Genomic DNA, 11,854 nt, shown 5'->3' on the forward strand with positions numbered 1-11,854 from the left:
CACACGCGGACTGTGGCCGCTTAGCCGTGTGTCCTTGGAGTAGCCTGCAATAGGAGCAGCCGTTTACAAACGAGTTACAAAGGTAGTGTTGTGACCTGGACAGTTAGACAGCGTGTTACCGAAGGAACAGATCCACAGTTCAGTGTGTGATGTGAGTGCAGCTCTAGAGCGAGAGGCTCCCAGCCTGGGGGTGTCACGGTGAGACCAATAAGACGGGCTGTTTCCTACTTCTCTTTACTTTCTGAATTTTCTTTAATGAGCCCCTGTTCGTTGTCTAATTTTTTTTCTGAAATACTTTGACCACACAAACTTAGGAAGAGTGAAGGCTTGCGTGCAAGTGAAGACTGCTCATCGGCCTTTGTCAGAGGGCTGGGTCCCTCTCTTCTGACAGGCTGCCTCTCTCTGAAGTGCTGGATAGTGGATAGAAGCCTGCGGGGCCCACCCCACATGGTCTGTGTCCGCACACGGCAGTTAGACGCAGTGCCCTGTGCCGCACACGCAGCACTGGGTGGCGAGGGTGTGAGTGTCTTTCAGACGTTAGACGACGTCTGCAGGGTGTGATCTGGCGGCTCTTGGGACTGTGGCTGGCGGTGCACCAGCTCTCAGTCCTGTACACCTGTGAGGTCAGAGCAGCACGTGAAACGCAGCAGTTCACACGCATTCACTGTGACTCCTGGTCAAAGCTCTCGGAAGCTCTGAGGTTTCTTCTGGAGTTTTCCTGCCACCTTAACCCAACTTTTAAACTCTTCATCCCCTCTCCCTTGTTTTCAGTAGAGCTTCCACTTTGCTCTTTCCTTCCTTGTCCTCTTCCCTGCATCTCGGTTCACAGGAAGCTCTCAGTGGGCCAACGTGAGGGTGGCCGGCCCGCCTCATGCCCTGTGGCTGTGCAGCGTGCGGCTTAGTTCGGCTCCATCTGCACTTGATCCCGTCAGCTTTGGGTTTATTTCTGTTACCCTCTCAACCGTCAGTGACAGACATGTTTGTAGAAAAGACATTTTTGTGTCTGGGCCTTGTGTGAGGACTTCTGCTTTGGTCTGAGTTAGTTAGCTTTTTTCTACATAAAGCTCCGAGTGTGTCCATGCCCACCGAGAAACTGCCTCCGGCTACCCGGCACCCGTAGCCTTTCCTCTGCAGAGTCGTGCTCAGACTGAACCGGGCATTTGGGGTGTGACTTCCAGTTTTTGAAGACTGATTTCAGGAATGCATGGTTTTCTTCTTTACCTGGCAAGTTATTTACTCAGCAGACTGAAGAATGGAGGATGCAGCATACTTACAGAGTACCAAACTGTTGAGGTCACAGAAAACTATTTTTGGCAGATACTTTTAGAAGCTATTCCAGCCCAACTCCCTTATTTTACAGATTAAAAACCTGGGACCCAAAAAGGGGGCATAGCTTAACGTAAGCCGGACAGCGACCTCGTGGCAGAGAGTGCAGCAGAGCAGTTCTGAGTTCCCAGACCGGCCTCCCTCCTGCAGGCCACTGGCCACCTCCCCAGAGCAGGAGCGCGGCTGGCGCGGATCCAGGACCACTGGCTACCCTGGCTCCTCCAATGCTGCGGAAGACGCCTCTTCTTTTGTCCTCTGGGTCCGTCTACAGAAAGCAGTGGTAGAGTCTGTGCACGGGCTTACAGCAGAGTCTGCTCCAACCCAAGTTTCTTAACCTTTCTAAAGTCATCTTCCGGGGCTGGCCTGGTGGCGCAGCGGTTAAGTGCACACGTTCTGCTTCGGTGGCCCGGGGTTCACCAGTTCGGATCCCAGGTGTGGACATGGCACCGCTTGTCACGCCATGCTGTGGCAGGGGTCCCACATATAAAGTAGAGGAAGATGGGCACAGATGTTAGCTCAGGGCCAGTCTTCCTCAGCAAAAAGAGGAGGATTGGCAGCAGATGTTGGCTCAGGGCTAATCTTCCTCAAAAATAAAATAAAGTAAATAAATAAAGTCATCGTCCCTCCATTTCTGGTGTTCCAGTATATCTGTTACTTATTCCAATACAGACAACTTCGGAATAATGGGAATATTCCTCCACTACAGTTGATTTTAAGTTTGAACTTTGGGTATATTTGTGAATGTTTACAGACTGATGAGGTTAGGAGAATTAAACTGCTGTTATTTCAAAAGCAAAAACCATTGTAAGACTCCCAGGTCAGGACAGCAGGGTGAGTAAACTGAATCCTATCCCCCCCATTCCAAAAGGAATGGGAAATATTTTTTTAAAATTTTAAAAATACATCAGCATACTTAAAAACAAGAAAGTCTCTTTGGCCAATAATGGAGAGAAAAGCCACTGTGGTGGGGGAGCTATAAATGGATCTAGGCAACTGGGATCAGGATTTTTGAAGGATCCTGCCTATGCAGAGTGGGAATCCAGGAACCAGGAACACTGTGCTCTCTGCAGACGGGGGCTAGGGTAGTTCAGCTCCTCCTTGAGGTGTCCCAGAAACAGGCTGCTTGCCCCCGACCAGAAAAGAGGAAGGGCAGGCAGAAGCAGGCAGGCACAGAGAAGCACTCAAGATAGAACCCAGACCCAAACCACTTCTGGGCAAGCACTCCGGAACTGGGCTACCTAGGAGAGAAGAGAACCCAGAGCTGTGGACTAGGGTCTGATTCTAGGCCGGCATCTTCTCTGATCCAAGCTGAGGTGGCTCAAGACTACCCCACAGAGAGAAGTGCTCGTGGTTTAAAAGCTGTCCTGGCAGTTGAGTCCTCAAAACACCACAAAGAAGCCACAAAATTTAAGGCCATGAAAAGCAGTCAGGAGGCCCAGCAAATGAGAGAATTTATGCCTGAGAGAAAAGACAGGAGAACAATTTAAAGAGGGTTTTAAAATGTTAAAATTCTCAACATACAGAAGAAGTTAGATTTCACAAAACAAGAATAACAGGTAATGAAACAAGAACAGAAGGGTGTGAGAGAACCACTTAGAAATCTTGGAAGTGAAAGATATAATATTGAAATGAAAAGATACAATATTGACGTAAAATAACAGATTGTGCAGCATGCTTTTTACAGCTTAAGAGAAAATTAGTGAATTGGAAAATAGAGTGGAGAAAAATCTTTCAGAATGCACTTTAGAGAGAGAATTAGAAAAAATGAAGGAGAAGACATGAAAGATATCCTGAGGAGCTCTAACATACATCTGCTGGGATTTACAAAAAAAAAAAGGAGAAAAGAGAAAGAATGAAAAAGAGGCACTAATCATACTAAAAATTGCAACCAAGAATTTTTCCAGAAATGAAGGTGGGAATCCTCAAAATAGGAAACCTCACCATGTGTAAAGCAGGATAAATAAACCCATAACTAATAATAATTTCCATAGTGAAATTATAGGGCATTAATGATATAGAGGAAATTTTAAATGCTGAATAATGGTATAGGTAACCCACAAAAGAATGGTGGTCAAATTGGCAGTGGGCTCTGACAACAGTGGATACCGGAAGACAGAGGAGGACCTTCAGAGAGCCGTGGGGGAAGGCAGTTACAAACCTGCAGCTCTGGACAGGGATCTGCACCCCCAACAAGAGGAACATACAGGCATTTTCAGATACACGGGAGCTGACTTCTCAACCCACAGAGCTCTGCTGATGAAAGAACTAAAGGATGTTCCTCAGCAAAAAGAAAAATAAATGCAGAAAAAAGTGAAACACAGGAAACGTGTTAAAATATGATAAGAAAGCTAATAGTTAGTGTTATGTTTAAAAAACTGGATCCAAAATTCCAGCAGTACTAATGTGGTTAAAAGGTGTGAAAGTGTGCTGTGGTCCATGTTTGAGTGAACAAGATACTGGTTAACTCTCTACACTTTTAAAGAGAAAATAGAATTAAATAAGTGTGTTAAATGTAAGAATGCCACTAAAGTGATAGAAATAGGAAAATAGAAAGTACAATTCCTAAATCAGTAGAGGAAAATAGGTGATTTTAAGAATTCATTCACTCCGTCCAATAAAGTCAGGAAAGGAGATGAGAAGCAGAACAGAAGACACAGTGATGCGGAAAGACAAATAAGTTGTGTGGGTGGCGATGACGTACACTCAGCCACAGAGCCAGAGACACTCATATCAGGTCATTCTGCTGTCTTCAGAATGATGCCAAAGCGGGGAAAATATATGCAAATACAAACAGAAAGCTGCCGTGGCAACTAATGTTAATATTCATTGAAAGATAATTGTAAGCAAAAAGCATCGAATGACAGGAAGAGATTTCTTACTTGTGAAAAAGGAAGAATTTGCAAAGAAGGTAAAAATAATGGACTGTAGACACTGAAACTATGGTCTCAAAATTTGTAAAACAAAAACTGACAGAATTGGGGCTGGCCTGGTGGCCCAGCGGTTAAGTTCACACGTTCCGCTTCTCGGCGGCCAGGGGTTCGCCAGTTCATATCCCAGGTGCGGACATGGCACTGCTTGGCAAGCCACGCTGTGGTAGGCATCCCACATATAAAGTAGAGGAAGATGGGCATGGATGTTGCTCAGGGCCAGTCTTCCTCAGCAAAAAGAGGAGAATTGGCAGTAGTTAGCTCAGGGCTAATCTTCCTCAAAAAAAAAAAAAACCTGACAGAATAACAAAGAAAATAGTGCAACAGTCAGAGTTGCAGATTTTAACACATCCCTCAGAAATGAATATGTCTAACATAAAAATACTTCAGGACATAAAGGATTTGAACAACATAATTAACCAGCTTGATCCAAGAGGTATAAAATGCACATGGAATGTGTATATCATGAGGACCACACTTAATTAAAAACCAACACTCGTTCACTCATCAAGTATTTACTGAGTGCCTGATATTATATTTGCCATACGTTGTTCTTGGCACTCGGAATATGAGTCAACAAGACGGACAAAGATCCTGGCCATGTGAACTTACGTTCTAGCAGGGAGTAGAGGAGGAGGCAGACAGTAAACAGTAAACGTAATAAAGATAGGACATGTCAGACACTGATGGGAACGGTTTGAAACGAAAGGGTCGGCTGACGAGGGCTGGGTGGAGAGAAAACAGGCTGTGGTACCCAGCAGGGCGTCTGAGTAAATCTTGTTGACAGACGGAGCTTTGAACACAGACTTGAAGAAGCTGAGGGAGTCCTCAAAGGTGTGTGGAGGAAGAGCATTCCAGGTAGAGGGAGCAGCTAGCACAAGGTCACATGGTGGGACAGAAGTGGCGCATAACAGGGATTGTGGAGGAGAGCCCTAGGAAGGAGAGTCGGGGCGTGTGGGTGGAGGTGTAGCAGCCTTTGTCGTTTACTCTGAGCTCAGTGAGGAACCACTGCGGGGTTCTGAGTAGAGGAGGGACGTGATCTGGCTTCAGTTTTAGGAACACTCCGGCTGCTGTGTGGAGATTGGACTTGGGAGACTATTACAGTGATCAGGCAAGAGATGGTGGGGGCTGCGTCACGTGGTGGCAGTGGAGGTGTCAAGAGGTGATGGGATTCTGGATATGTAGGATGTAGGGAAAGAGGAGTCTGGGATGACTCCCAGGTCTCTGGCCTGAGCAGTTGGAAAGGTAGTTGCCATTAACTGCTGTGGGGAAGTCTGTAGATGAAGCAGGCTGGGGAGGAAAAGCAGGAATCCAGTTTGGGATATGTTGGGTTTGAGGTACCTATTTGCTACCTAACTAGAAAATTGGTAGTTAGATCTGTGGCAACCAAGGAGCATTTAGATGATATTTAAAGCCATGAGACTGTATGAGACAATGGGAAGGCAATATAGAAAGAGAAGAGGATCAAGGACTAAACCCTGGGCCACTCCGACATGGAGAGTTTGGGGAGAATAGGAGGTACCAGCCAGAGGGGCAGGAGGAAACCAAGAAGTGTGTGGTGTCCTTTCTAGTGTGAATGAAAAAACGATTAAGAAGGAAATAGTTATCAACTTTGTTAAATGTTGCTGATAGGTCAAGGAAGATAAAGACCAAGAACTGGCCATTGATTTTGTCAACATGAAGGTCAGTGGTGACCTTGATAAGAGTAGTTTTGATGAAATAATGGGACAGAAAGGTTGATTGGAGTGTTTTTAAGACACAATGCGGGAGAGAAATTAGAAACATTGAGAAAAGTCATTTTTTTAAAGCAAGTTTTTTCAGCAAAGGAGGGCAAAGAAATGGAATGACAGCTTACAGGAGATACAGAGTCAAGAGAAAGATGTTTTTAAATGGGAGAAATAGGTGCATGTTGGCTGATGGGAATGCTCTAGGAGAGAGCAAAAAAAACAAATTATGACATAGGAGGAAGAATAGAGAGCTGCTGGAGCGAGGTCCTGGAGTAGGCAAGAGGGAACGGGATGTAGGGCACGAGTTGAAAGACTGACTTCAAACAGAAGCAGGTTAAGTTCATCGATGGCAAGCGGTGGGTAAATGCGGTGACGGGAGTCTGGAAGTTCTCTTCCAGTTGCTTCAGTTTTCTCAGTGCAGTAGAAAGCAAGATCAGCAGCCAAGAAAGACCATGAGGAAGGAAGTCTTGGGTGTTTGAGTTGGAAGGCAAGGGGATGAAATGGTTGTCTATGAAAGCGAGTGGACTAGTGAAGTACCTGAGTGCCTGGCAGTATTAAGAGTCCACTAAGGTTCAAAGTAATGAATTTAAATTGAGAACAATGAGCATGGTTGTGTATTTTTTTTCCCAACCACTTTCAGTGGCACAGGCCCATGTGTGGAGTAGGCAGAAAATGGAATTGACCCAAGGTTGTAGTTTTGCTGAGTACTATGAAGGGAGAGAGGGGAAAGAGAGTAATGAAGGTGATGGACCATGGAATTTAGGCTGGATAGGAGGGATGGGGATGAAGGACATCAGGGACCTGAGAGACAGTGGGATTCCATCAGGTCGAAGGCTAGTTCAGGGTCACTACTGAGAGCGAGTGAGCTGGGAAGGTAGGATGTGGTGATGGAAAATCGAGATCAGAGAGGTGTCACAGCTCTTTGTAATGGCAGTGAAGAAGATAATGGGCCAAGAAAAGAATGCTTTGAAAACTAAAAACTCCCTTCTAAATACTGCACTGGTTAAGGAGATATTATAATAAGAATTACAAAATATTTAGAATGGAACAACAATGAAATTACTTCACATTAGGTGTTGTAGGAGTAGCTAAAGAGAGAAATCTATAACCTTAAACGCATGGTTAAGGTTGAAAATATTTGAAAATGAGAAAGAATGAAATTAAATGAGCTAAACTTTCAAACTCAAGAAGCTAGGAGAAGAACAGTATGGCCAAATGAAGTAGAAAGGAAGAAATAAAATAAAGATAAAAGTAGAAATTAGCCAACAGAAAACTACACAGCAGGAGAGATGGTTGGTAATAACAGAAGTTGGATCTTTGAAAAGATGTATAAAATACAACAGACCTTTGACACGCTGACCAGGGGGAAAAAAACAGTTGGTATGAACAGTGATCGGAAGGGAAAGGGGGACAAAATTACAAGTAAAACAGATGTTAAAACTCATAAGACAGGGCCGGCACAGTGGTTAAGTGCGCACGTTCCGCTTTGGCGGCGCAGGGTTCGCCAGTTCAGATCCCGGGTGTGGACATGGCAGTGCTTGTCAAGCCATGCTGTGGCAGGCGTCCCACGTATAAAGTAGAGGAAGATGGGCACGGATGTGAGCTCAGGGCCAGTCTTCCTCAGCAAAAAGAGGAGGATTGGCAGCAGATGTTAGCTCAGGGCTAAATCTTCCTCAAAAAAAAAAAAAAATCATAGGACAGTATTTTGAACAACATTACGCCAATAAGAGTAAAAACTTAGTTTAAGTGGTTACTCTTCTGGGAAAATAGAAAATATCAAAATGACTCAAGAAGAAATAGGAAAAAGAAAAGCCCAACAGCCATTAAAGAAAATTTAATAATAATTTGAACCACCACCATCCCAATCTCTGGCCAAAGACACCAGGGCTAGACTAGCTTGAGGAGAAATGTTATCAAACCTTCAAGGAACAAGTATAAGAATACTTGTCTTTTACAAACTGTTTCAGAGAATATAAAGAAGGAAACCAGAATCCACACTAAATTGTCTTGCTTCCAACTTGTTTAGGGACAACGAAAGGAAGCTAAGAAGTGGAGCAGGAAAAACAAGCAGAAAGTCTGAATATTTCCCACCAAAAGCAGCAGAGCAGCAGAGACGTTTGCCTAATTAGGCTGCAGGTCTCGCAGGTGGGGCGTCAGACTCCTGAGGTTAACACACACTCACTGTGCCCTTAGAGTTTACGTTCCAGTTGTAGTGATGTTTTGGATACTGTCACTCAGCCTGTGTTAGGACCAATAGCGTGTATTTGTGAGATGGCTGGGTCATCAACAGTCTGTGGCATGGAGAAGGTACTTATGTTTTGGTTTGTTTGCTTAAATATATGCTAATTATTTGGCTCTGACCCTAACTGCAGTAACACGTTGTTGTCAGTGCCTGGATGGCCCAGATGGTGACACTGCACGCGGCCTCGCACACTCGGGGATTCAGACAGCGGCCTCGCGCACTCGGGGATTCAGACAGCGGCCTCGCGCACTCGGGGATTCAGACAGCGGCCTCGAGCACTCGGGGATTCAGACAGCGGCCTCGCACACTCGGGGATTCAGACAGCGGCCTCGCGCACTCGGGGATTCAGACAGCGGCCTCGCGCACTCGGGGACTCAGACAGCAGTCCCTCCAGGCCCTTTCTGTGCCTGGCCAACAGTCCGTGGTTCTGTGTGCACCAGGCAGTCAGTCCTCATGGAGCTTAGTTCTTTCCCCTGTCGCCTGCTAAACAACAGGCTCCAGGAATCTAGTTAATTTGACCCCCACGTTGGTCCCATTTGCCATTCCTCATGACCCTCGCCGGTGTTTCTCTTCCACTGCAGCAGTGCTTGCCTCAACGTCATTGTGTCTGTGAGGAATTACGTTGGCCTTGTAATGTGGGAACCACAGGGGTGACAGGACTGGCGCCTCGTGCTCTGGGTGTTGTTTCTGCCTCCCCCCGGCTGGCTGAAGGAGCTGTGTTACTGAGTTATACTGTGATGTGGGGGTGACAGGACCGGCGCCTCATGCTCTGGGCGTTGTTTCTGCGTCCTCCCCGGCTGGCTGAAGGAGCTGTGTTACTGAGTTATACTGTGATGTGGGGGTGACAGGACCGGCGCCTCGTGCTCTGGGTGTTGTTTCTGCCTCCCCCCGGCTGGCTGAAGGAGCTGTGTTACTGAGTTATACTGTGATGTGGGGGTGACAGGACCGGTGCCTCGTGCTCTGGGCGTTGTTTCTGCGTCCTCCCCGGCTGGCTGAAGGAGCTGTGTTACTGAGTTATACTGTGATGTGGGGGTGACAGGACCGGCGCCTCGTGCTCTGGGCGTTGTTTCTGCCTCCCCCCGGCTGGCTGAAGGAGCTGTGTTACTGAGTTATACTGTGATGTGGGGGTGACAGGACCGGCGCCTCGTGCTCTGGGCGTTGTTTCTGCCTCCCCCCGGCTGGCTGAAGGGACTGTGTTACTGAGTTATACTGTGATGTGGGGTTGAAATGCATTCCCCATTACAGACTGCTCTTTACCTGCCATGGGCAAAAATAACCTGGACAAAAATAGTACTCTGCCTATGAAATGTTTTTTCTTTCAACTTTTTTCTAAGGATTGGCTTTTCGGGGTATCTCCTGTATCTTAGGCACAGGGAGAAACTTTTGTGTCCTCTTCAGAGCTATAGCTGTATTTTTTAGGAAGAACCAAAGTGTAAACCTCCCCTGGCAGAACCCTAGTGGAGGGGCAAACTGATGTCTAGTGGAAGTGAGAAAGGCAGAAGAAGGAGAAGTTGGATAGTGGGAGGCTTCACTTGGCACCAAAGAAAATAATTTGCACATCACAGAAGCAAGAGGCTTAGAGGCTAAGCCTGGTAGTGCAGTGGCGTCCTTCACCTTCAGCTGTTCTAAAGCATTTTTAACTGAGAACGTGGGCAGGAAGCGTACATAGGTGGCACGTGGACAGACATGTCCGCTCCGTGTCAGCAGTGTCTGTGAGGCCGAGAGAGTGCGAGCCAGTCCAGTGCAGACAGGAAGGTTCTTCACAGGCGCTTCCAGATCGGCTCTGAGAAGAGTAGGTGCTGAGTTTCAGACGACATTTTCAGTGATAAGGAGGGAGTATTCTTAGTAAACCCAGATGAATGGGGCAGCCTTGACTTCTAGACCAACTGTAAAGTCAGGATTATGAAGACTAGTTAAAGAATTTAAATTTCTATGTGAACCTGCTTTTCTTAGTACGGGCCTTTTTCCTTAAAACTCTGCAGGAACTAATAATGGGAAATAATTGTTCCTTTTCTTACCACCTGATGGAGCATTCAGCTAAATTTATAGGCTTTAAAGAAAATTACTAAAATATTAAAAAAGTAAATCAAGTTGATGACAGTTAAACTTGAACCTAAAGTAGAATTTCTGAATCTTTGTATTTTTTTGTAGGCTTCCACTACTCATAGTTTGTGACGGTTCTCCAATTTTATAACTTTAAATTGTAGGTTTCGTCTTCAGGAAGCTCGCTGTTACCAAATATTTGAGCCTAAATTTCGGGCATGTTGCCACCAGATGGTAGTATGTTTGCCTGACATATTAGGTTACAAGCACAGCCAGAATATCATAAAGATCTTTATGCACTAAACAGACTTATTTATTTTAAAAGTCACTCTAAAATATAGTTATTATATGGTGTTATCAGCATCATTCTCCTTGACTTTTTTTTTTTTTTTAAGATTGGCACCTGAGCTAACATCTGTTGCCAGTCTTTTCTTTTTCTTCTTCGCCCCAAAGCCCCCCAGTATGTAGTTGTGTATTCTAGTTGTAGGTCCTTCTGGCTCTGCTGTGTGGGACACTGCCTAAGCATGGCCTGACGAGCGGTGCCATGTCCGTGCCCAGGATCCGAACCAGCAAAACCCTGGGCTGCTGAAGCAGAGCGTGCAGAGCAGAACTTAACACTCGGCCACAGGGCCAGCCCTCCTTGACTTTTTTAAACAACGTTTTTTAAACAACTTGACTTAACTGAATATTTATAGCTTTAACAAAAGTTTCTCGTGTCATACTCTTTTCAAGCTACTTCTCCAGTGTTTAACCAGCCATGTAACCTATAGAGAGAGCTCTTTTGGCTTCTTTTAAGCTAATCAGAAAAGATCTAATTTGGAGCCCGCCCCATGGCCAAGTGGTTGAGTTTGCGTTCTCTGTTTCGGTGACCAGGGGTTTCGCCAGTTCGGATCCTGGGCGCAGACCTAGCATTGCTCATCAGGCCATGCTGAGGCAGCGTCCCATGTAGCAGAACCAGAAGGACCTACAACTATGTATTGGGGGTTTTGGGGAGAAGAAAAAAAAAAGATTGGCAATAGATGTTAGCTCAGGTGCCAATCTTTAAAACAACAACAACAAAAAGAAAGCATTGAGAATACATACCTGCTTCTTCAAAAAAAGGATCTAATTTGCCCCGTCAGTGCTTCTGATCAGTTCAAGCATTCTTTCTCATCAGGGCACTGTGAGCATCTTGGCGGAGTAATGCTGCATCATGTGGGCCTGTCTGGCACATGCTAGGACGTCCTACAGAATGCCGATGGCACTCTCCGGTGACCGTGAGAACGGTGTCCCCGCGTGTTTCCAGACGCCCCTGTAGGAAGTGTTGCCCCCACGCCCCTCCGCCCTGGAAGACCTCTGCTCAGGCTCTCATCTGCTCCTTCCTGCTTCACTGCTGCTTCTCTCCTGTGTGGCCTACAAAGAGAGAGGGAGTGGGAAAAGCTGCACAGGTTATTCCCGTGAAATGGAGGTAGCTTTCCACTTCTGTTTGCCTTTTTTAGCTGTTGCTAAATTTAAATTTAATTGCAAAACACGAAACCCATAAACTAACTGTGGGACAGGTTTACAGAGTGATTTTCTTAAAGGGCCTGTACAGTCCCTCAGCCTGGAGT

The 11,854-nt window shown here is 45.9% G+C and overlaps 1 protein-coding gene across 28 annotated transcripts in view; it reads left to right on the forward strand.

Moving 5' to 3' along the window:
• Positions 1 to 11,854, forward strand: part of PPP1R12B (protein phosphatase 1 regulatory subunit 12B) — a 206,036-nt gene that overhangs the window by 141,023 nt on the left and 53,159 nt on the right. For 4 of the 28 annotated variants that reach the window (XR_011535279.1, XR_011535278.1, XM_070602192.1 and 1 more), the window contains one exon: positions 1,361 to 1,954. The exons of 23 other annotated variants lie outside the window; for them this stretch is intronic. Coding sequence is in view for 3 of the 5 variants with exons in the window: in XM_070602192.1 (XP_070458293.1) it covers positions 1,361 to 1,393 (33 nt within the window). In the remaining 2 variants the exon portion in view is untranslated. Of the gene's footprint in view, positions 1 to 1,360; positions 1,955 to 8,352; positions 8,372 to 11,854 lie in introns of those variants that run through there. One more of the 28 variants, XM_070602197.1, reaches the window with a different exon arrangement.

Source organism: Equus przewalskii, chromosome 31 (assembly GCF_037783145.1).
Source record: "Equus przewalskii isolate Varuska chromosome 31, EquPr2, whole genome shotgun sequence".
In the NCBI taxonomy this organism is placed as follows: domain Eukaryota; kingdom Metazoa; phylum Chordata; class Mammalia; order Perissodactyla; family Equidae; genus Equus; species Equus przewalskii.